Consider the following 26331-nt stretch of genomic DNA (forward strand, 5'->3'; position numbering starts at 1 on the left):
GCATGATATCTAATTAATATCAAAGAGCAGAAACTCAGCTAAATCCTTTTCCCCCTGAAAAAAATCCCCCTTGGAACAGGAGCTACCGAATAATGTAAAGTCAGTATGTAACCCCAAAATTTAGGTACCTGTTTGCTTTTTATGGTGAGGTTTGTGAGTATAATGACAGATTGCCAAGACAGCCAGACCTGGGCTGGGGAAGGGGCCTTCCTCACCTCCCCAGCCACACATCCAGATCACATACAGCATCAACTAGTGCTATGGGGGACAGGGGACCATGGAACTACCCTTATCCACAGAAGATCCACCCCAGACCTTTCTTACTGATCCAGAGTATTTTATTTTCTTAACTCCCATTTAAACATCATTTTTGCAGGATCCCAGCCTAGCCAAAAAGTTGCTTCAACCTTGAGTTGGTTTTGGTTATTGATTGACTGTAGGAAATCTCTTGCCCTTTAGTGTTCTCAGTGAATAAAGCTTTCCCCCGTGCCCCATTCTTCTCTTCAAAGTCATTTCCCGATGAGGATTATGAGAACCTGGTACTATATTTTTAGCGGGTTTAACAGATGCTCTTCTCCTACCTTCTCTGAATTGGCAGAGTAACATGCTATCATTTTTCCAGCACAGTTTTTACTTCAATTTACATTTTCTTTTTGGTCCTTTGAGAACCAAATCACTGCAACTGAGCTGCAGAAGGGAGTGAATGAGTGAATTAGTTGCTCCAAAAGAAGCAGATGAACCACTTGTCTGATTTTCTCAAAATTATTTTTTAAAAATTATTCACTTAAAAATTCCTGATCTGCAAATTATTCATTAGCAGTTTGGTATTGGTATTCAAAATTCAAGCTGCAATGGTTGATTTTTCATTGGACATGTGAAACCATCTATCATCTGTGTTTTCTCATTGTACAAATGCAACTCAGAATCCTTTTTCTGTTGTGAATAATTCATAAAACCGGCTCAAAATTTGCAAGTATTCACTATTTCTAAATAGGAAGTGAACCCAGAGAGGGTATAAGCATATTGCTGCTGATTTTTCTATTTTGTTTGGGGTTTTTTTAAGATTTTGGTGTGGTTTTTTGTACTTATCTTTCCTTGTGAAAGACCTTTGACAGCAATTTGGGCCTATGGAACAGCAAAGGCTCCATTTCATGATTGTGGATTACTAAGAAAATTCTGTCTTGCAAAGCCTGAACATGAAACCACACAATAATCCACAAACTGACAACTGTTTTTGCTGGATGTAGAATCCCTAAAGAATGATCTCTCATAATGGGCTTCTCTGCATCTTGAAGTGTGCTAGCATAGCAAAACCATGAGTGCTTTTAAATACATTGCAATACAGTAACGTCCTATCAACAATGCTGTAACAGATTTCTTCGGGAGGAAGGGAGAAAGGAGTGATCAGACCACAAAATACAGGCTCATTTAAACTTAGGGAACTTGACAAAGATGAACAAAAAACATTAATGTAAATCTATACATGTTACATCCATGCAAATGACAAGTACACTGCTAAAAGTAACTCCCTTCTACATTGCAAATATAGCTTCTCTATGCTTGTGAATTGTGGTGGGCGCTCAGTCCACAGCTATTTTCAAATGAGGAAAAAGCAGAGACTGTAGCGTATCTGGAGTGTGGACAGACATCAATATCACCATCAGCAACAGTGTTTATGCACAATTCTCTTTGCTAGGATGCACAGGCAAATATTTTCACAAAGAATAAAAATTTTCCAAGCATTCATGCAATCAAAAACCTCTTTGTACAAAGCAGATTAAACAAGGAGTCTGAACTTGGCCAGAGACAGAGGCGCATGGCATTCCAAATGAATGTTTATGAAAAGTGCTTTCAACCAGGCGCATCCTGCAACAGGCAGAGACAGTTGGGTTTTATAACAAGGAGAAGATAAACTCCACCGGTGGTGCATGGTGGTGTCATGTTTGATGTTCCTTTCAATTGTTTCCTCTGACCTATAAATATTATCTTGAGCTTATCTAGTTTGAGCTTCAGCCAATTAATTCTGAGCTATGTCCCAGTCTCTGCTGACAAGGGGTGGATTATTCCACTGCAGTGGTCAGTTCAGGAAAGGCATCAGTCTGAAGTTTAGCATCATTCTAAGACAGGAGGTGTTACAGTCAACAGTTTCTTTGCTCACTGACCATACATTGAAGGCAGAGGGGAGAGTGGTATCCTACAGAAGCTGTTACAAGAAACCTCTTGGGAAAGGGCTGCCAAGTCCATTACTCATTAGTAAGAACGCTCAGAAGAAAAGTCATAGCCAAGTTTCATTGCCTGTGGCATACACAGAAAAATCCTCTTAAATGGGCACTAAAGTCATCTTTCTACAAAAGGCCATTATCACAAATCCATCATCTCCATTACAGTTTTTGGGTTCAATGTAATTGACCAAAAGTTAGTACCAATCCAGGCTTAAAAAAAAACCCTGATTGTCATTTACTGATTTCAGAGATGAGGAGAGGTGAGGGTCTTTGCACCAATTCTTTCTAAGATTATCCCATCTTTCAAAATTTGATACATGGGGGAAGTTGTTTTCTTAAGCAAGAGCTTTCTTTAAAGATGTTGGCAGACTCCTTCCCCTTCAGCCATCTCCCACAATGGGCCCTAACACTATATCCTGCTATGGGGAGGGGAACATCATCTCTAGTTCTCAGTTCTTGCCCTAATGCCCTACCAGTTTCTCTCTAGCTGAGTCACTACAGAGAAAGATTGCTCCCTCCATCCCTTTTCCCAGAGACGCTGCTCTGCCACTGTGGAGGCAGGGGCTCACAACAGCTTGAAACAGCATATCTGCCTGCAAAATAGTTCAAGCCAGGCTCAGCAATGGATCTGGAGGCCAGACACCTCAAATAATTTATTCAACAAGTCCACGAGGCAGGATTTTGTGGATGCTTTTACAGAAGTAAAATAGTATGTGCATTCCTTCCTTGCCCCATGCCTTTTGTCAATGGTTGTAACACAACATGTTCCTGCTGTTTGACTGAAGCTGCTGAGTCTGTACCTAGAGTTCGGTATTCCCCATTGAGCAGCTTTCCAAATTTCCTGTTTTCTGCCAGATTTCCTGTTTGCTCGTGTGAGAACTGCACATGGATGTTCAGTCACTAGATGCACCATTGTTTTCACTGAATGCTTAAAAAATACGGATATTCTATTCTCCAAGATAAGTTTCCTAGAAAGCACTTACTCTAAGACTTATACTTTGGATGCTTCACTGCCAAATAATTTAAGAAGCAGCTAATAATCTTTGAGTTTGAGATGAACAATTTAAACCAGTCTTTCTACCCCTAGTTAAAAATTGAGTTGAATTAAATTGTGCCCTTGTGTTGGATTGTCTTTAAGTGACAATTAAAAACTTGCTGTGTGAAGTAAATATTGATGGCTTATGATTACTTTAATTGTTTTTTCCATCTGTAGTCCCTGTTGATTAGCAAGGTGATTTCTGTTTGCTTTACCAGTAATTACACAATCTGCTGTAATGAGTTGTTCCCAAACAGCACTGAAATCCAATTTGTATTCTTGGGAAATTATCCTAAAAGCATGCAAATTTCATCTAGTTTCTGTTCAGAAAAGCACACAGGAACAAAATGACAAAAATATATCTGAGACAAGGTACAAGTAATATAGTTGGTCACTTGGAGAAGCATCTTAAAAGTGAATTTATTAGTGCTCTCTGTGAGTTATTAAAAATCCATGGGTTACTACAAGGTACTATTACTTCAGGGTTCTTTTTTTGACTAGTTTTCTTCTTATTCCTCAAAGCAAATGCTCTTGTGGGGTTTTTGAAGATTTTCAGTGCACATTCTTCCAGGCCTCTGTGGATGGCATAAACCTCCCAGATAACTAACAGGAAAAAGAATACCTCTCCAGAATCCAGGGAGCCTGGCTTTGAAGAAAAATAAAAAGAAAGAAAGAAAAAAAAATCTGGTTTACTGCATATTGGCTAATCCAGGATGAGTGAAAAAAAAAATTCCACATGAAGATAAGTGGTTTTAATGTGTGTTAGCAGGTCAGTGGACGCTGTAAATCTCCCTTCTGCCTCCCCAGGCTTTATCTCAACATAACACATGCAAAAACATCCAAATGTCTTGTCTTATCTTGGTTTGCACCTCATGTTAGTTATCACGAAGATGCTAAAAGGACAGCAGCCAGGCTTTGCCAAGTGGAAGCACAAGCTTGGTTTCAGACAAGGCACAGCAGGACAAAACACGCTGCAGCTGAGGAAAAGGGACAGTAAATGAAGGTGAGGAGAAAAGTCCAGCAGTAAGCGTCGCTCACTGCCTGCCTACGCCTGGTGAAATGGTTGCATGATGAAGAGTTACTGTAATTACTGAAGAATTTTGATTACTGAGGGAGAATTTCAACTTTTGAAAGTGGTGTAAAAAACCATCTCAACTCAGATTGTGCTGAACTAGGTTTACCAACCAGTCTTATTTCTTGATGTTATTTAAAGATGGAGCACATTTCAATGTCCTTTTTTAGAAGAATATGCTTAAAAAGAAAATAATAAATAAAACTCTTGAGCTCTTACACGCAGCTTGCTTGGCCCTTTCCATTGCTGTGAGTGCAGCAGCCAAATTCCTTATACAGTGATGTTCTCCCTTGGACAGAGGATCAGCGCTGGGACGGGGATGTAGACTGTGTTTAACAGTCCAAGTACAAGCTCTGCATGTGGGACAGAGGACTATCCTACAGTTCTTCTCCCTGATGACCAGCACCTTTGCAACCCCAACTGTTGCAGACCACAAAATATCTTCCTACCACCCCTGTGGCTCCATCCAGGATGGCTTGAGATGAAGGGACTGCTCAATAGACCGGTGGCAGGAGGAGGGGGAAGGAAGATGTGAAAGGAGAGAAGTTATAGTGCCAGTGATTTTCCATTTCTGCACTGACTTTGCAGCATCACAGCCTCTTCCTTCCCTTCATCACTATGTGTGGGGGAAGGAAAGAAGCTCCTGCATGTGCAGCCTGCAGAAGGGTCAGGAAATGTTTATCAGGGAGGTGAGGGATCAAAGGAATTGCGATGAAACCTGAAAGCTGTGCCCCAGTGGTGTAGAGAATTTGTGCTGCCCACCTACCCTCATACGGCTGGTGATTGGCTTTGGGGTGCTGTGCACTAAGGCAAAGGAAGATGAGGACTCCTGCTTATAGTATGTACTCCTACTTGTACCACTGTCGTTTCTGGCAGAAATCACGAAACTTATAATTCTTCAGAGTCTTTCTCTATCCTAAGCATATTCAATACAAAATCGGAATCAACTCAGGTTCAAGAATCCAACTAAACAGAGATGATTTTCCAGCTGATTATTTCCCACATCAACTTGGTATTTTTCATATTGACTTGGAACATCTGATTAAACAAATGCTTCAGGGAATCGAACAAATCCAGAACAGCACCTTGTGGAAACAACCTGAACTGCTTTTTTGTAATTTTTTTCTCCACCCCTTTTCTCTTTCCCCTCCTCCCAGCACCCCCTTCCCCCCACCCCACCCCCCATCATGTCATATGTAAGTAAGGTTGATCCTAATCCTGCCTGTGAATAAGCATCCCTTCAGCTCAGCACCTCTACTCCCACGGTTGTGATGGAAATGGGGAGAGTCAATGGGGCCAAGCCCCCAGGGAAATGTTGTCTCAGTAGTCACTATGCACACCCCTGGCATTATAATGCTATTATCAAATAATAAATAATAATCAAGCATATTCCCATCTACTTCCGACAGCAGCATTCAGCATCAAGAAGGTACCCCAGGATGAATCGTGCAGTGGTTTTGGAGATCTTTTTATGGGGAGGATGTCTTTGCTCTTCAGCTGCCCTAAATCAAGGTTGTCTCTGCACAGCATCTGGATGAATAGCAGTACGTAGTTGATGATGAAGAAATTCTGCTCTAAATCCTGGTAGAAATCCCAGTCTTTTCAAGGCAGATGCACCCTCACAGCCATTGCTGCTGCAACAAGGAGAAAGACTTTGGGTCTTGGCCAAGGTTTGGCTGATCAAGGAGTGTCATGTCGTCCCCAAAAAGTCACAGTGATCCCTCTGCCATCCACACCCGGTGCTGATAAATGGGACCCAGAGGTCTGGCAAAGGTGTCTGGAGTGGAAAGGTGGCCTGAGAGAAGCTGAAAATCCATTTGGAAAGGGCAGGATGGGAAAACTGTGTATCAGTCAGTCAGTTGAGCCGTTTTGAGTCTCTGTGGATGAAGATCTCAGCAGCAGGTCGTTCAACTCACCCTCAGAAATTAGCCGACGTTTAATTCTTGATTCCCAGCCATCTGCCCTGGGAATTGAGTGGAGTTGTTAGAAAAGCCTGAGCAGGTGTAGAGGAGGTGACAGATTAAGAGAACAGCGAGACTAAAGAGGTTCTTCTGGAAACCGCCAGGAAGCAATTAGGATGCAGGAATGATTTATTTAAAAGCATTTAAACCAACAGGAGTGGCACATGCTGTTTGCAACAAGGCTGCCCTCTGAAAAGGAAACATTGCCTCAAAAAGCGTCAACATGAGGTCTAGGAAACAAGCTGAGAAGATGGACTTTTAACAGGGTTTGACAGCCTTAGTTTGAGTATTAGGTGGGGGAAAAAAAAAAAAGAGGAAATGTCCTGGAGAAAAAAAAATCAGTGGGTGAAGTAAAAACCTTTTGTAGCCTGAGTTATCAGAAGTAGGGTAAGGCTTTCCAGGAGATATTTTTTGTTTCTAATTAATCTAGGCACTTGTGTAGCCCATCATCTTATAATACAAGAGACCACTCGACAAGCAGGAAAGAACTCTGCTGCCGGTGAGGGAAGCTGTTCATTAACTCATTTGCAGACACGCTTTCATCTCCATGCCATGGACTCACTCCAGAGCAGCCCTAAGGAGTTTGTGGTCTTTACATGAATGTGAAAGCTGTGATTCACAGAAACAGCTAGCAGAGGTGGGCATTTGGTTTAGGTCACCTTAGTCTCTCTCTAGTGTCCTAATTTAAGACTTTCCTTTATCTTTATGCCCTTTATTCATAACATGTAATTTCTGGATTGGCAGGTGCAATTATACAGTTAGGCGTCTATATGGCAGAAAATGCCAGGTCAGAGTGAAAGAGCAAAGAGATATTTTTTAAAAATAGGGTGACAACAAATGTCTTCTCAGAAATGGTAAGTGCAAAGGGAATTCCAACATCATTACAAGCCCTTTTCACCCAACAGTAATGCAGAGTGGCAACAAGAACTTCCATGTATTTCAATTAACTTTGCAAATTCCCCTTTCCTCTATTTTTTTCCATTTGCATTTGGGGCATAGACTTAATTTTCTTCCTTTTCAAATCAAAGGGAGCAAATTAGGACAGCAGGTCTGGCTTTTCAGGGCCTGTAGTGACAGGACAAGGGGTAACGGGTTTAAATTGAAAGTGGGGAGGTTTAGATTAGATATCAGGAAGAAGTTCTTCACAGAGAGGGTGGTGAGGCACTGGGACAGGTTGCCCAGAGAAGCTGTGGATGCCCCATCCCTGGAAGTGTTCAAGGCCAGGCTGGATGAGGCTTGGAGCAACCTGGTCTAGTGGAAGGTGTCCCTGCCCATGGCAGGGGGGTTGGAACTGGATGGTCTTGGAGGTCCCTTCCAACCAAAACCATTCTATGATTCTATGATCTTTAAAGGCACTGGGCTGCCGCTTGTTCTGTGAGTATCTGCTCTTAGGGTACTGCTATCTTTAGCAACAATGGACAGGAAAAACCAGAGTGGATTGAAAAGAGGCACCCAAAGTAATCCAAGCACTCTTTCTTCTACTTTTTTTTAAAAGCACAATTAGGGAGAGAGAGAGAGAGAGAGAAACAGGTGTTCCTGGGGCATGTAAAAAGCTATTTGAAAGCACTGGGGGCCTGCATTAGCTGAAACTGCTTATTTAAATAAGTGTCCATAGAGCTTACAAGCTGCTGCGTTCCCTTTCAGATGCCCTTTTTTTCCCCACTCCATCCTCTCTAATTTGAACAAGCAGGTTAATTTGGTGAAATCCCTGGCTGCATAAAACATAAGCTGTGGCCCAAACCGGGAAAGAGGTCTCCTCCCCAAGACAGCAGCTTGCAGGGTACCGCTCAGAGCTGCAAGCTGCAGCAGGCAGACATTTAGCAGATGCTCTCGTTCTCATGGGTTTTAGGATTTATATGACCAGCCAAGGTGGATCTTTACCATTTCCCAGGCAGAACTTCTTGTCCCCTGGGCTCTGCTATTAATTCATCTCAGTGGGGATCTGGGGTTAATTCAAAAACATAGTCTGTGCCAAGTAGCATCTGCCTTTGAATGGTGCTGCTTAGGTCTGCTTCCAGCATGGTCCGGTGGATGCTCACTGGTTTTCTGAAATGATGTGCTATTAGGCTGGTGGGAAGGAACATGAAAAACAAAGGAGGAGCCCCTGTTCCAGCTCAAACCCACCTCCTCACTATAGGAAACACTCAGACTCAGGTGAAACACTGCTCCCAAAGACTGCGCCCTTCAGATTACTGTCGCCAGCATAATTTCCTGTCTAGGAGCCTGTGCATGCTACTAATAATTTATTAAGATACGTGCATATAGGAAGGAACACCACTAATGTTATAAATGCAATAGCTCTTGGGGAAAAGGACTCCGTGATCTTTGATTAAAGGCAGTTTACCCTGTGGGTGCTATAAGGAAGCTGGATTATTGTAATTCCTACTTTATAATTGTTTTTCTGCAGCCTTGAAATTCTCTTCCGACAGCTTTACTAGGGTTTACAACACTGATTTCTTAAGTCACTGCCAGATAATGAAGACATATGTACCTATTGTGTACCTTTATCTCTGTGTGTTCATAGTGAACAATTTTAATAGTCAAAAAAATGCTGCGGATCAGTTAACTGATGAATGGCTGTGAGTATCAATGTGAGTACACTGGGAACCTGACCCTTCATGGGTGCCACTTGGGACAAATACATTACAGGACTTTTTTTTGGGTTTTGGTTTTGTTGCATTTTTTTATATAATCTCATAGTGGATTGTCAAAACAATCAAGAAATTCAGATATTACTCTATTTAGAACATATTACAATAACTTCAAACAATTATCAGTGATGCTAGCCTCTCTTCAGAAATCATTGCCTGTGTTCTAGCAGTCTAAATTCATTGATTCTTCTTGATTTTGCCCTAGAAACACATGTGAATGTCATGCAACGGGGCACTCTAGATCCGTGTTGCTAATGCCACTAAGACATAGAGATGACAGGAGTTTGGCTTTCAAAACACTAGCCACAGGCCTGGCAATCTCCATGGCTGGTATTTTTAGTGTTCAGTGCAGTCAGAAGTTTTAAAAGCATGGTGTTCAGAGACATTTTTTCTTTCTGAAAAACCTACAAAACCATTTGCAAAGAGAAAAGATTAGAAATGTCTGCCATATCGTGGATCTGGAGGTTATGTTCACCCTTGAGGTGTTTTCTGAGTGCCAGCAAGTTTCTGATACCAAGGAGAGCACAAAGCAGAACCTCAGAGCAACTCTGGGCTGTGCAGCTTTGTAACAGGTTAAAAAAAAAAAAAAAAGGAACAGAAACAGCTGACTTGAAATTTTGCTGTGATTATGTGGGGCAGTCAGCACCAATTTTGAAAACTGCCTGATTTTTTTCCTAAAAATAGCCTTCCGGGTCACTTTTAATCAAGTCCAAATGGCCAAGTCTCTGCCTTAGTAATTCTTCTATAAATAAAATTTGACGGGGATACCTTCAAAACCAACAGCCGAGCATCTAAACAACTTGTCTCAAACTCCGTTCTGACTCTGGCCTTGTAAATCATTGCCAAATATCACACAGCTTCGCAGCCTAATCCTCTGAAGAGATATCTAATGCTGTGTAAATCTGTGTCAGGAGGACAACAGCACCTGTGATGTGTTTCGGGGTGACATTGCCGGCACTCTAAAGAAAATGGTAACTTGCTCAGATCTGAAGTCTGATCTTGCAGGATTTGAACAGAACTATTTCTGCCTTGTGAGAAAGGGGAGTTATAGGATGTGAGGGAGGAAGCATGCAGATGCATGAACCAGGGCAGTTTGAAGATCTTGAGGTGTCACTTTCAGTCCTTGTGGGTGAAGCTAGCGAAGAAGGGTGTTGTGTGCTCTGAATTTGATCAATTTTCTTTTCAATCTCTACATTTATTTTAATGATGAATGAGCTTTTCTTGAAACATATGAGCATACAAATCTTGGTTTCTATCACTGAGCTTTGTTTCTTATACTTCCAGCCTTTCTGGAGAGGGAGCTCCAAGGCTTTGTGGGGTTAAGGCCATTTTCTGCACTAAATTTTCCAGCAACGACAAAAATATGTGCCACAGTGATATTCCCATCATGTTATCCCAATAATGCCAATTATATTACAGTTTTAAGGTGACTTAGACAAATGGCTTCACTATATAAGTATTCTGCGCATTTCCTCATTGCTATTAGACAAATCCTTCAGCCCTTTCTCATTATTTAGGCAACATTAAGTCAATGGGGAGAGTGAATGAAAGGAGAAGGCTTTGGACTGTATGTTAATGCAACTTCAGAGTGCAGGATGTAATCAAGGCTGGTAAGAAATAAGGAAGACAGAAAATGGGTGCTGCCTCAGTTTGGAAGCGTTGGTGAGTTTAAGATGGTTTTCAAGTCAAATCCAGATTTTCGTCTTCAACTGTGAGCACTGACTGAGCAGGATTTGGATGAAAGAAGCATTACTTGTGAATATATGTCAAACATATAGCATTACTTCCACTAAGATAACTTCTTAGACATGATCATGTCATGGGTTCAGATCTGCTTTCTTAGAGATGGAAGCGAAGACACCCTAGTGTATAAGGGTCCTAAAGACATCAGACCTTGGATCCAGTCTGCCTGTCTGCTGTGATATATTTATAGCACACTCACCACTAAAATGCAGAGGGTTTGTTAAGACTTTCCTTCCACATCAGCCGCTGGGTCTGTACATGGGAGGTGAGTTTATGCCACACCTTGTTAAAGAGTGACATGATAAAGCATGACAGCCAGCTTCTGTGCCACTTCGTTGTCTACAGAGCGGGGCTGTCTTATCCCGGCAGCTATCCAGCCCACTGCATCCAGACCAGGGTTGGTGTCTCTGACACCTCCTGCCCTTAGGCTTGCTGTCACCCGCATGCCACCATAAAGCCATCAATAGGTAAATAATTTAACAAATTGAGCAAGATTTACAAAGACGCTTAGTTGTGCAGACAGTGCTGGTACATAAATGAGTGCATAGTCAGGAGAAAGGTTGCTCCATAGAGGACACTAGCTTGCAATTTAGGGAACCAGGCTTGTCTTATCTTGCTTTATCACAAACCTTGTGGGTGATGCGGGGCATCAAAATCATCCTACCCCAAGACTAAAAGGAAGATTTCCCACCAGAGCTGGCTGTCTTCATGAGGGAGCCTAGCATTTTCTTTTATACTAAGCACCTCATTTTTGTACACTGTAGAAGAATCCCTGTTATTATACTTAGCTTCTCTCTTTAAAACAGCACACTCCTTCCAGGTAAGCTTTGCACACCTACATTGGTGAGTGTGTAATAATCCAACACCGTGATAACCAGAGCTGTGAAAATAGCTGAGGTAAGATGGGAGTAAGGGAGCAGTGATGACCAGTATGCATAGGTCTCTCTCTTCTAAGAAAAAAGCATTTTATAATATGTGGTGATTAATTTTGGTTCTTTTTTAATGCATAGAAATTGGCATGACACCTATGGTGTTAGCCGTTGGCTTCTCGCTCCCTGCTCGGTAAGAATTCAGGCTGTAAATGCTGACTTGAACATGCAAAACTCTGTTGTGCCATGTGTTTGTTTATCTTCCTCGTAATCTCCACTGCCATTCAATTCATCCAGACCCCAGTCCTGTGCCTGATAGCGTCCACATTTCTGACCAGCTGGGCACTACAAAAGTCTGAGAACATGAAGCACGTTGGAATCCCTCCACGCTTTCTCCAGATATGGAAATAGATATTTTATTTCAAAGAAATAGTCTTTGAGAGGTATAAATCTCAACACTGATCACCTGTCAAGGTTTTTTCTCCTTTAGAAGCTGTGCAGAAACCAGAAAAAGTGCATAATCAATGAGTCACGCACATCGTTCTTTTAGAGTCTATGGCATAAAGTCATGTCTATCAGACACCTAGAAGACTTGTTTCTGATCAGTAAGTTTAGGATTGGTAATTGAATGGTAATGCTAAAATCTTTTATCTCTGCTGGAAATGGTTAGATCTTACAGGTTGTTTTCATCCAGAAAGTCCTAAATTGTAACACGTGACTCATCATGTTTTCAATAGTGGAAGATACACACACCTTGAGGAGTGTTCAGGAAACCTACAATATGGGAACCACAGAGTAATGGTTTTGTAATGGTGATCTTTCTCATCCCCTTTGTGCAAGCTGACATGAAGAGGATTTCTGTGTGCTTACTCAAAAGAACACCAACAACTTGGAAAGTGTGTATTTCTTTAAATTTGGCGTTAAGTGGAAACAAAGGGTTTGTGAGTTGGTAAAAGTTCTGTATATGTGTGGATGTAAAAAAAAATCCTTTTTTCTGCGTTGGTCTAATTTAGTGGCTTCCATTTAATGTTGCTTTTTATTTCCATTGTTCCAGATGTTTCCAACTAACCAGCTGTTTCTTTTCAGGAAGGAAAGTCAGAAGAGAAGGAAAATGGTGGGACTGTACTAACATTGGATTTTTGCTTTGTGTCTCCATTCAGGTCTCTTTAATAAGCCTCATAGCCAATACACTTGGATACTCTGAGATGGGTCCCATTAAATCCCTCAGGACTCTCCGAGCCCTGCGGCCATTAAGAGCATTGTCACGATTCGAAGGGATGCGGGTAAGCATATGCAAAGCATCGACCAAACCTCCACTGTGTGACATCAAGCATGTAACAGGGAACAGTGGCACGTGGTTTTGTCTTTATGTTGTCAGCCAAAGGAAATGAATGATAGTGCTATATCAAAAAAACAGAATCAAAAATCCCTCTTTTGTCTTGATTGCTTGCAACTGTACCATTACAGCTTCATCCTGTGGTGGATTTAATGATAAACTAATCCTGCTGCCTAACTTATCATATTGCACTTTAAAAAACAGCTTTTTGGCCAAGGAAGCATCTGGCTAACAATTACCTCTCAATTATAAGGCGTATCAGGGGAATAACCAAGCTACAAGTTTGCTCCCTGCTTTTGACATGTATTAAAATGAGACTGACTGGGAAAGTTCTTAAGGACTTTTTTCACTAATAATTAAAGCAAAAATTAGAAATGCTAAAGATAGGGAAAGCAAATGAATGATTATATTAAAACTTTCCTTTGAACAGATTGCAGTTTTAATACGGAATGTCAGGATTAAGATTAAAACCATGTACTTTGTATTTGTTGCTCCATCTTGTGCATCCATCTCTATCCCTTCTGCAGTCCTTTGCCGGCGTGGCTATACCTGCACAGCATACCTGTTTATTTGTTAGCTGACCTCCTACACTGATCAAATATTGTCTAGATAACCACTTTAACTCCTTGCACCATACATGACTTGTAGATGATGAGACAACTCTGCTCTGTATGAGCTGAGGTTACTACTAACCTTGCAGACTGCATAACAAGATAAAGCAAATCTGACAAAATTGCACGTAAAACAACTTACATTGTGTGATGATCCCAAATATCTTCATTTGGCCAACAAAAATGCTGCAGCTTTCATACTGAGGTATATCAAGGGAAAAGATTTCCTGTAGGCAAAAGTTTGGTCTGAATCATCAGTAAGTATAATGTGTAGTTCATGGACTGAGCTCCTAATAATTAACTGTTCTTATTGCAATACCCTTGCAGTAAGACAGACTGAAGGCTGGAGAGCCTAACAACTGAGATAGCCCAAGAAATATGATGACAGAGCAATTTATGGAAACCCTGTACCCATACTTTACCCGTTCTCTGGATGACCAGAACTGGGGATCGATGACTTTGTCCCACAGACCTTGTTATTACCTAAATCACATTATTTTTATGGATGAAGATCAGACAACTCTAGTTGCAGAGCACTCTTCTCTGTGTTAGTACTAAGACAAAAATATTCAAAAGGCTCTATTCATCTGGACACTCAAGCCTGGATTGTTTTGTTCACCACACTCTTTTCAGCAAGCACAGTCAATATTTTAAAGGTTATTCACAAAATAGAACAAAAGCAAACTACAGATCCTGACCTGACACAAAGTGATGTTGCACTACTGATGTTAATTAAAGCTCTCACTCCTATGTCATCTGATGATCTCACTCTAAGTCTTTATTAAACATAGGCAAATTAAGCAAAAGTTGGTTTCAGCAAAAGATGCACTGGTTTAACTACCAGAGTGATTTGTGCACAAACTCTCTCAAATCAATTTAAATCTGGCTTATGAAGGCTTACCTTCTACTGCTGGATTTGCAAGTTCAAGCGAAACCCCTTTAACATATTCTAAGCTGACATAAGAATGTTCACTCATGACTTTGCATCAGTTTAACTAAATTGGATTCAAACCTGAAAATCAGCGAGAAGACTAACCCAAAACATCAGAAAAATGAGACTGAAATAGGAAAGAAATAGCCTGAAGAAGTTTGCATCTCTGTCCAAGAATAGCAACAGGTTGGCTTGGTGGAGATCTTACGCGTTCTAGACACATCTATCAGGCCAGCAAGATTCCTTCCTAACATGGTCATATTTGTAGGCTCTCCTGGTCCCTGACTAAACATCCTTTTTCTTCCCTGTACCATTGCTGCAGCTAAAATATATTCAGTCTTTCTGAGCTATCAGAGGGAGTGAATTAGCTTGTAAACCATGATAATGTGTAATTGAGAATACGTGCTATTGGAAAATCAAATCATTTTATTTTTAGTTTGTCTAACCACACTTAACACGACTAGGGACACTTAGACCTTTCATTATTAGGAGTTCATATGCTCCAAAATGTGCAGGAAAATTGCCAGCGCAGTGATGGATTAAATAATGATAATGTTGAGAAGCAAACACTGACAGTAAGAAAATAATAATAGTTTGCTCTATTATAATGTCTTTTGCTTGAATAATTGGAAGATCCCTGCTTGGCTAGAACAGGAGCAAGGAAGTTCTCATTTATACTGCAGTAAGAGACTTACTGATGCCGTAACTGAATTTTGGAAACAATTGTTCCTGAGGCAAAGGCACAGAGTAGCACTTGGATGGCCAAGAGGACCTGTTACTCTCAGACTCCAGTCTTTTCCCTGTCTTCAAAGAGGCTGGGGCTTTTCTGAGTTTGACACAAGCCTTATCAGCTCCCATCAGATGAAAGGTCTGCAAAATAAATCTAAACTGTTGCCATCCTGCCCCTCTGTCCCCAAAAAAGGCTCCAGTAAGACCAGTATCTTGCCTGATAGTTACTACAGACCTTGGGGTTGCCACACACATGCAACCACCCTGCCTCACCAGCTGCTTTCTGGGCCATATTTGATCCCAGACTAAGTTAACTTAGGCCTGCCTGTCCCAGATGATGAAGTCTCCCATGTCTCATCATTGGTTATCCATCAGGAATTTCAGCGGTGCTATGGCCCTGCAACTCTCTTCCCAGCAAGGGAGGTTATAGCAGTACTTTTAAAGGATGAGTGATAGACCGTTTAATGTGAAAATGATACTGGGTAAAGTCATGGTGAGGCTGCTACAAGATACATGCAGGAAAGGAATAGCATAATTAATGCTAGTTAGCATGATTTCATGGGAATAGTTCTTGTAAAACCGATATGGTCCTCTGATTTGATTACAAATTATGCTGATGACGGTAACTGTGCTGATATAATATCCTTAAATTTCAGAGAGGAATCTGATACCATGGGACACGGTGATGAAAACACGAGCTTTGTACCAAGCCAAGTAAACATATTTTAAATTAATTTAAAATGGGTGATGGATCTTAAAAAGTAATTGTAAACAATAATGACACTGTAAATTCAGTGATGAGTGTCTCTGAGTGAGGGATCCTTCAGAATAAGAACTGTCCTTAATCTGGACCTTAACATTATCTGGAAGAAAATATAATAATCTTTGCTGACAACAGACAAAGTGCATGGAGTAGTAAGTGAAATTATGGGTAAGGGAATTATACTGACTGATCTGGATCACAGTGAAAAACAGATCAATTGTACAACATGCATTTTAATAAAACCACACACATTGTACACCTAGTGTGGAGGAAAGTAGGTCATGCCAGGGGATGTTTCTTGGAAAACAGCAGCTGAGACAGACTTAGGGATTGGGATGGCTATTCCACATGACACATTCTTTTGGGCAGGCCCAGTAAATGAGGTGACTGTTACAATCCCTAAATACGCAGGGAAATGACCCATCAAGCAGAAGGAGAGGGCAGTGCTTCAATGCTGGACTTTTATCAAACTGCTGGAAATAGTGTTAAAAATGGGAAAGTCTCTGCAAGGAGCTATGAATATGATCAGAAATCCAAAGGAACCATGACAGGAAGAAAGCCTGATTTTTTAATTACCCAAGACCACGTACAGTGGTAACTCACCTGCAATGGAGACAGGGGATGATACAAGAAAATACCTAAGAGAAGGTGACTAGTGCCTCTAGTTCAACAAATTCAACCTAAAAATACAGGACTTGTTTCTAACAGTGAGGGCAAAGTTCACCAGGAAGAGATTATCTAATAATAAAATTCCTTTTTGTTATTTCAAATCATGAGATTGTAAATTAGGTGTCTTTGTAAAATCTGTGTCTGGGTTTGGCTAGGAGTTATAGCCTGGGCCTGGAATTACTGCAGGTAGTTCGTTGAGCTCTGCTGTAGCAAAGGGAGGATGAACACATCATGCAAGTCTATTTCTGGATTTAAAATCTGAATCATCTTCAGCTGAGAAGGTGGCCCATGAGATCAGGAGAGCTAGGCAACCAAATCTATAGCTGGACTACAAGCTATAGGTTTGCACCACTGTGGATTAGGGCAGAGGGTGGCTCAGTTTCTAGGCTATGCTTAAATTCACCTGGAATGTGGTTTCACCTATAAAGTCATTGAGGGAAAGCAAGAGGTATGAAACCCTTTCTTATACATGGCTGTATATGTTGCTGTTCCTAGATGCAGCAGAAATTCCGCCCTTTCCATGGCAAGGATTGCAGCTGAACTTTTAACATGCATTCATGACAGTAACTTGCTTTTATGCATTCAGGTCTTTAAGTCCCCTCCCTTGTCTCAGTGCAGTTCAGGAGTGCTTCCAGCAGACCGAATGGCATCCCGCTGGTGTAAGAGCAGAGGCGTTGAGAGAAGCATGAAACCCCCTGTTAATAATTCATTCGGAGAGGTGTTACAGGATTTGCTCCAGCCTCATGTCGTGTTTTGTTATCTACAAGCCATTGAACGTAACTCGGCAGAAGGAAAAAAGCAGGATGCAGGCATGGCCATTCCTTGCACTGCTGAAATCTGGATGTCTGTGTCCTCTCACAGGGCTTGTGGGTGGGAGCTGGGTTCGGCGTTATATGTAACACAGGTGCCGTGGTTTTAGTGCTGCATGGATTAAAACTGAGCAAAAATATTGTCTTGCATAGCAGCAAATGAAAGCTACTTTATTAACAGCTGAGACTATATGCAAAAAAGGTCTTGATTCGGAAATTATTTGTTGTTTTGGTTAACACAGTAAGATTTGTCTTAAAACAATGAAATTAGAAATTGATTAACATCCCAAACTAAAAGATAAAATCAGAAAGAAATTGTAAAGTCATCAGAAGTGGGCCTATACAGACCAAAAAAAAATTGGTCAAGCAGCTTTTCCTGTGTGAAAATTAGTTTCATTCATAAAGGCACAAAATACAAATCTGGATTTTGAAAGATCTACATAATTTTGTATATTGTAGATGAATCTGCTGCTATACATGCATGAAAAGTGTTTCATTCTTCCGGGTATTTTTCTTCCTCAGCAATGCAAAAATGATGGAGAAACAAATGTTACATTATTATCTTGTCAGAAAATTGGACACTAATATGAGAGAAAACAAGAGCTGGCATTTTCCATAATGGGCTCCACAATTCAATAAAATTTAATTTTTATGGATCAATATCACCTTGTCTCAGTTTCAGAAATGTGGATGGAGAAGAGGAAGAGCTTAGTGTCTGCTGACGAGATTTTAGTCTCCAAAGCATGAGACAGAGATGGAGACAGATACATGTAGTGGGGCTGATTGCAGCAATGCTGTCAGGCAGCTTTGCCTGAACTGAGCAGTGACAGCATCTCCAAAAGCTGTGAATGTGGGAAAACCTTGCTGACGTAGCAAGGGGAAAACTACATCTTGTGGTAGTGACCCTTCCCCAGAAAATGTATGGTTTTACGTAGGGGTGTGCAGCCCTGTCTGGATTGGTAGGTAGGAACTTTACAGCATGTCACAGGAAAAAAACAATGCATTTTTTGTTAAATTAGAATGGTTTCACTGCTTTAATCATGCATACTGATCAGGCAAGTCAGCTTAGTACAGTATGTCTCAATCAGTTATTTAAATAACCAGAATTTATCACAGCTAGAGTTCACATCCCAAGGACTATGGAGACCTGAGTTCAGTAAAAGATTTCAGAAATCTCTTTTGCTCTATTTTGAGACAGTGTGATTTACCCCAGTTGTTTTCAATTAATCATATGGTTATTAGAGGTCGTTTGACTGAAGCATATTATCCAGTAGGATCTGAGAGGTCATGATGACTTCAAAGATCTCCTGAATTAGAAGATTCTTCTTGAGAAAAACATCATCCCATGGGTAGGATGCCAACAGATTAGCTCTTCAGTTAGAAAAGGAAAAAATAATAATCATGTGTGAAGCCTTCAATGGTGATCTGGCTCCTTAGGTAGTTTGTAGTTATCCACCAATCACCAGGTAAAGGTTCAACCTAGTTAATCAAGGGTTCACAACAGCTTGTTAGCGGTCTGTATAAGTGCTGGCATTAATCCTGTTTTTAATCTCCTGTTTCACCCCAGGTGGTGGTAAATGCCCTCGTGGGAGCCATCCCTTCCATCATGAATGTTCTCCTCGTCTGCCTCATCTTCTGGCTCATCTTTAGTATCATGGGAGTGAACCTGTTTGCCGGGAAATTTGGGAAGTGCATTAATAAGACAGAAGGAGATATGCCTTTAGACTCTAAAATTATTAACAATATGAGTGACTGTATACTCTATAATGTGTCAGGCACATTTTACTGGACAAAAGTTAAAGTTAACTTTGATAATGTTGGTGCTGGGTACCTGGCTCTGCTACAAGTGGTAAGTGTGACCACCAGAAACTAAACTAATGGGCAAATGTTGCTTGTTCCTACTGAAATCATCAGCTTCAAGGCTCAGGGTTTTCTGGGTTTTTCAGACTTACTTACTGGGGGAATGCCTTTCCTCAAGAATTAGAGAGTCATATTTGGTGTGTTCATTTGTCCTAGAGGTATTAATGGGAGATTCTGGTCTTAATTTGAGTTTCTGGTGCATCACTAAGGTAGTTCTCTGGGAGGCGATTCGGCTGTTGAAGTGAGTTAAAGACCATTTTGTCAATATTGCAATCCGGAGCAAAGTTCAGTTCTGGACACAAAAAGTCATGGTCCATGAAGAACTGTTCACGCAGGCTGTGCTGGCCTTCCTGAACTGCCTGGGATTTCACTATACCCTGCTGGGGAAAGAAAATGAACTTTGAGTAACTTCAGTTACTCAGCTGAAGTTATCGCATAAAGCTGGAGTTACAGAGGACTCCCAATTTACAGTCCTCTACTCTACTTGCACGGAGATGTTTGACAAGGACACTGGTGCCTCTCATTCTGGTTCTGCAACTCATTTCCACCTGCTAAATGTAATGAGTCAGATTGAACCTAACTATGAAACGTTGTGGTGATCAGATCGCCGTAACCTCATACGGCCAGGTGTCTCTGGAAGCGTGGCAAGAGCATATCAGAGAAGAGACTACTGAGACTCAAATATGATGGCAATATTTGATCTATAAAGACAGAAGTAAGGCACTTTTACAACCTTTCTCAGAAGTAAATGTAAACCATGGATAAATGTGTTGTATGGAGAGAGAGTTCCTGTGTTATGACGCAGCACAGCCTAATGGGTAGAGCCACAGGAGACTTCATCTTCTTGTCCAGGCTCTGCCACTGGACTGCTGAGTGATATTAGACAAATTGCTTTGTGTTTCAATTCCGTGGGGTCCTCGTGTGAAGTAGTGGTAATGATACTTATTGCAGTTGTTCCTAATTTGCTCTGAAGCCTAGTGATGACAAGGGCTGGATACACAGTAGGAGTGTTTGTTGCATTGCATTTCATATATGCAGAGAGAAACAAATCCCTCACTACATCCCTGGACAGGGAGGTTACTCTCTTGAAGTAATGGCATTCCTTGCTTCTGGGAAAAAAAAAAAATGTGCATGCTGGGAGCTTGATTCAACTGTCACATATAGACTTCCAACATTTGGAATGCAGTAGGGTACTGCCCCAGGCACCCACCTGCCTTTCCAAGAGGAAAGCCTCTTGGAGGCTCTCACATTTCTTCCATCAGATCTGCCAGCCCTTCTCCTTCCCATGAAGCAAATTTGCTTTCTGCCAGATCTCTTTTTTTCTCTCTCACAGATGCATTGAACAGCTCCATGAAGTAGCTTTCATTTCTTGCAGAAATGTTTATCCTTATGTACTCTGTTGCTGGTACACATACACTTGAGTTTGAGATCTTCTGTCCATCAAGTCTCTTCTTTCACACCCTCTGCAAAGCAGAAAGGTTAGAATGGACACAGCCACTTTTGATTCTTTCCATGACCTAAAGCTGAACTTGCTGAAAACAAGAGCTTTTATCTTTTTGCATGTAATTATGATATTCAGCTCACCCATGCAAGGTAGATTAATTCACTTTGAATGTCTTTAATTAGATTTTCCATTCTATATAGTGTTTCCTTTGTATTTATTTAAACATCATCTAGCTGAGCAAAAATTTCCAGGTTTAAAATATTGTGTCTTACTTGAAGCTTCTTATCTCCTCCACGACTAGATAACAGTTGCCTAGTTTATTTGGGGAAAAACTCCATCAGAGTAGTAGTTATTCCTTCATAATTCCTTTCGTAAGATTCAGGCTCCAGCTTTCTGAAAATCTGTAACTTTTCATAAACTGGCATTGCCTAAGGAGTATCCTGAAGCAGTCTCTTCTCCTGTTCCGCAGCATCAGGTGCTGGCACTGGTGATACTGGCTGTATTCAGCAGGTGGGACTGCCTTCTTTTGGGATCCGTGATGGCAGCAAAAACATAACTGGTTGTAAGGTGGATCTCAGCACGTTTATGAAAGGAGATGGTCTAGTACTGTTGTTTTCCACATGAAAATGGACTTGATGACCCTGCAGGTTGCTTTCAAAACTGTGATCCTGTGTTGGGTAGCAGAGAAGTAGGTTTTACAGCTGCAGAATTACAAAAGAAGTGCCATAAATATACAGCTTGTGCAGGCTGGAAAAACCGATTATGGCAGGAACTGAGGGAACCCTAAAACCTTGCTCAGTTTCTATGGCAGGTGCTGGCTTCTTCTTCCAGAATGTCTGCTGCTAACGACAGTCTTAGGCAATAAAGTGTAAAGATGACACCCCCAGAGAAGGGGCCCAAGCATCTGGATCTCCTTTGCCAGACTCCAGCCGAGGAGCGTTGGTTACAGGTGCTCCTCACCAAATATCCTCCCTATGGAGTGGCATTTCATGAGCAAACTACCATAGGAGCTGCAGGGGATCATTTAGCAGCTCAGCTCGCCCAAAGAGACAGACACATCGAAGCATCTTTGTGCACGCTGAGACAGTGCATAGTGATGATGAGATAAGCATTTTGGTTACAACCCTCTGGGATCCAAAATATGAGCTTTTAAGTGGGATTGTCTTTTGACTGTTGACATTTTCAGCTGCTCCAACAGACTCTTTAAAGGACTCTGAAGTTGCTTTTGGATGCCTGAATGTGTTTGAAAATCCAGATGGAAATATGGGAAATAGATCTGTCTGCCTAATGTGCTCTCTTCCCTTTTACACCATCCTTGAAAGAAATAAGAAGTTGGAAACTTTAAAGCTTACTACTATCCAGAGGCAAACCTTCTGACAATGTAGTTGAGAACTTCATGACACCTTCCTCAAATATCCTTTGCTCTTTTCCTACCTTGGTTAGGATACATCATGTTGGTCTAAAGATACCACTTTGAATTAACAAATCTAAGAAAACATTAATGTAAAATGGTCAGTCAAGTTTCAAGTTTCTCCAGCTAACAAATGTTCTGTCTCAGGACAGATTACTGAAATAGGAGGTAGTCTCTGCTCACTCCACAAGCAAGAGAAATGCCTCTTTCACACGGAGGAAAAGATCTTTATTATCATGACTTTTTAATTTGCAAGAAGGATGATTCACTCTTCTGGGGATTTAACACCCTTAACACCTTAATCTATTAGGAAAAAATTATTGCTACGACCCAGTGCTTCAGTAATGCTTTTTCTGTATTCCCAGAATTGCTTTGCAGTTCACAGTACCTATGTTCTATAAATCTGTATTTCAGCTAAACAAAGAAACATCTTGAATTTCCAGTAGGAGTTTTGCATTTCCCTTTCAGAATCCTTCCCTTCACATTATGACCACCTCCACACTTTTTTTTTTTTTTTTTTTTTTTTTAAACGTATCTTGACATTTCAGCAACCTACTGAAGAACACCAAGAAAATAAGTGGTCTCTCACACAGCATCTGGCTTGCTTGGAGAAGTTCTCCTTAGACAGGAGCAGACTTACCTCTAATATGTCCTACAACTCTTTGTCACTCTGGGACTCCAGATAAGGAATGGGAACAGGGGCACTCCTAGACCACTACAGCAATCAGGAGCTGTAAAGTTAAATCAACCCCTTACGCCAAGTTCGAAGTCATGACTGAGCTCATAAATCAGCTACAAAATAGTCATGAGACAGCGGCGTGTGTCTAAAGTTAGTGAGTTACATGATATCTTGCGCTCCTCTAAGCTGTAGTGCTAGATTTTGCTTTCATTGTGGATGCAAAATGTGCAAAACATCAGTGTGCTTCTGAGCAAAACATGAATTGGTGTGCCAGGTTGAATTTATCCATATGTTTAAAGATCAGGAGTAAGTAGTATTTCTGTGAAGAATCACTGGTGGAAATTCAAAGGGAGCAGATGCAGTGCCCTTGAAGCCCCCATAGCCCATCGCAGTGCAGACCTCTGGGTGCTCTGGTGGGGCCAAAGCTTGGTGATGCCCTTCCCAGTAAATCGTCTTAATGCAAAATAAACATAAAACAAATGTTCGGTATAAAATTGCTGCTATCATGAAATTAAACAAACTGAAAAAATCCCCAGAAAAGCCAGCAGATAGTGGAGCTGGCATAGCTAATTTAAATATGTGCAGTTTGGCTGTACTGTTGGTGGCTCTGGTTAAGCTCTCAGAATTTTATCTCACCAAAATTAATGCTTAAAGAAACACTTCAGAAATACAAAGACCAGTATTTTTGCCATCAAATGCAACCATTTTTTATTGCATGAATGCAGTCCTTTTCTAGGAAAAAACCCACCCCAAACCGCTCGCGGATTTAAAGGCTTGTTTTATTTTAAGGTACCATTTGGTTATACAATGAATGGTTTGAGGGCAGCTAGTGCCATCCCACCTATCCTCCTCCCTACTCATTTTCTGCATTGCAGCTCGAACCACCAGTCAAATAACAAAATGTAATCCCATCCCAAGATGAGTTTATCAGTAGATAATCTCATCACATGACAGTTTCAGGAGAAAATGGTGTTTCTCTGGATAGCTTCCAGGCAGGATAATATCACAAACACTCCCATGAAGATTTTGTCACTTCCTTATCCAGAGTGTAAGTGGTTACTAATTCCAGATAAATAATTTCTTTCCCCAGTGTTATATTTCTTTCATTCTCAGTATCTTCTACCCTCTGCAGATGAAGTGTCTAGGGATGCTTTCCAGAAACCCTGTGGATTTTTTAATTCTCTTACTTGTGGACAACTGGGAAAAACAGAAAATCACATTACTTCATTCCCTTAATATTTATTTTTGCTAGATCACTTCATCATCTGTTATCACTGCAAACCACTGTGCCTTGCTGTAGAGTCTCTCATGTCTGTGGTACACACTCAGGGGTAAAACAGCTACTCAAGAGAAAAGATTTCCTCCCAAGTGAGACAAAAGTACAGGCTAAGATCATATCATTTTGTGCCACAGAGAAAGGATTTCTTGTTTCATCCTGTCCACCCTTCCTGAACAGGACTTTGAGCTGGAAGCTGCAAGTGACTGTAATGACACCAGAAAATCTTTCATCAGATTAGAAAGAGAACAGCAGAATACTAGAACAGGCAAGGAGGATCAGCAGGACAGGTTCAAATAATTACTGGTTTCAATAAAACTGATGATCATTCCTGTAAACACTTTACATCTGAAGTGTTTTTTAACACACAGTACCATGGAACAGTTGTTCCAAAGAGGAAATCCAATGATTGAGGTATGAATGCGACCTTTCAAACATTATTTTATATACACTTTCATGAGAAATATGGTTGACCTCTTCCACATCATTTTCCTTTGGCTCAGTAACCTTCAGAGGGAAATGGAAAGGCAGTGTTACCTCCAAGATTTTATTTAATAATAAAGAGTGTATAATGGAGCATTTCTAAAATTGCTGGATGTAACTAGCTCAACACAAATGCCTGGGATCCTCCTGGGAACCACTGGCCAAATTGCTATTAGTGCTATCTGGAATTGCATGCCAACACACCAGGACAAAATTCAACCTAAGTGTCAGTACGATGCAAAAAAAGATTGGGCATGGGTCTTTAATGCATGCTAGTGTAAATCTGATTAAATGGATAAATGTAAAAATGCCCCGTTATCTGCTCACCCGGGTTTTAAGTCCAGGGTATGTCTACATGGGACAGAAGTCAAATGAGAAACAACCCCAGAGTACTAATATAAAGGCAATGCGGCTCAGGCCAGGGTCAGACCTAATGCCAGGGATGTTTGGCATCAGGCTGTGTCTAATGAGAGACATATACTGAGAGCAGAGAGTCATGGGTTTGCTACAAAATAGTAAAAATCAATTCTACATGTTTTTCCTACAAAATAATAAAAATCAATCCTACCTGTTTTTCCTAGGAGTGTTGGTCACTGCACTTCTCCATTGAAGGTTCCAGTAAGACACACTGACTTCTGTGGAATCTCTCCTTGTTTAAACAATTCAAAAAATAATTTAAAGCCCTGATTTAAAAAAAAAAATTCATACCAAAAAAACAGCCAACTCTGAACAGCAAAGCAGATTGACCTTCCAGGGCCAGGCTCACAGAAGGTGTTGATTGCCTTTGCTCCTTTTAAGCCAGCTGTGAGTTGTGCGACTCCCTGGGCTTAACATTGCCTTGATTTACCCTGTTTTAAAAGAGGCAAGAAACCAAGCTTCAGTGGGATTGCAACACAGCCACTGCCCATCAGTCTGAGCAAGCAATATGGATAGGACCCATCTCAGCTGGGCCAAAACTTGAGCAGTTTCTCTCATTTTTCAAATCTCTTTTTAAAACCTCTGTTTTATCCCTGCAAGTGCAGAAAATCAGGAAACATGAATGAGAGAATCCAGGAGAAAACCATTCTGGAATTATTTTAAGTATCTAAATAAACATAAACTCGTGGATATGCATTGCTTTAAAGGAAAGGCAATTCATTAACTGTGAAGAATGTGCTCAACATTGGATTTTGAAAACTCATCACAGGGATTATATCATCATTTTAAGATACATGTGTTTAACATGCTTCATTATGTATCTTGTGGGTTTTTTTCAGGCCACATTTAAAGGTTGGATGGACATTATGTATGCAGCGGTGGATTCACGAGAGGTAGGTCGCTACACGGAAATGAATCGTTTCCTTTTGCATTGACTTGTGCCGCATGCATGGTGTTTAACAACAAAATACATGCAGGTTGCTAGACCCTGTCTTCCTCTGAGACGGTTGCAGACCTTCATTTTCTGCAGCTGCTACTGAGAGGTCAGGACCCTGGGATTAAAACAAATGTAGTCCTCTGTTCTACACAAATGATTTATCTATCAGTACTGCACAACTCCCAGCACAGAGAGGTACGTCCAGGGTGAGACGGAGTCTACCAAAAATCCTAAATTGTCCTCTCTGTTTCTCCCACTCTCCCTGTGGACTGCCATATTTTCCAGGGATCTAACTTCTGATAATAAAACTTCTGTAAGAGCGCTGGGTTTGAATTATATTCTGTAACGCACATACTCAACCCTCCCTACTTACCTTGAGTAAGTGCCTTCTCTGCAAGCAGCGTTCTACTCAAGGAGCTCCT

General features: G+C 41.0%; 1 protein-coding gene across 1 annotated transcript in view; it reads left to right on the forward strand.

Moving 5' to 3' along the window:
- The window catches only part of LOC104510348 (sodium channel protein type 5 subunit alpha-like), a gene marked incomplete at its 5' end in the record, with an annotated part of 128857 nt that overhangs the window by 96727 nt on the left and 5799 nt on the right, over positions 1 to 26331 (forward strand). Inside the window, 3 exons of the mRNA XM_010152567.1 lie at positions 12715 to 12837; positions 18970 to 19251; positions 25812 to 25865. Of these exons, the coding sequence (XP_010150869.1) occupies positions 12715 to 12837; positions 18970 to 19251; positions 25812 to 25865 (459 nt within the window). The remainder of the gene's footprint in view (positions 1 to 12714; positions 12838 to 18969; positions 19252 to 25811; positions 25866 to 26331) is intronic.

This window comes from Eurypyga helias, unplaced genomic scaffold, assembly GCF_000690775.1.
Source record: "Eurypyga helias isolate BGI_N326 unplaced genomic scaffold, ASM69077v1 scaffold1665, whole genome shotgun sequence".
Taxonomy (NCBI): domain Eukaryota; kingdom Metazoa; phylum Chordata; class Aves; order Eurypygiformes; family Eurypygidae; genus Eurypyga; species Eurypyga helias.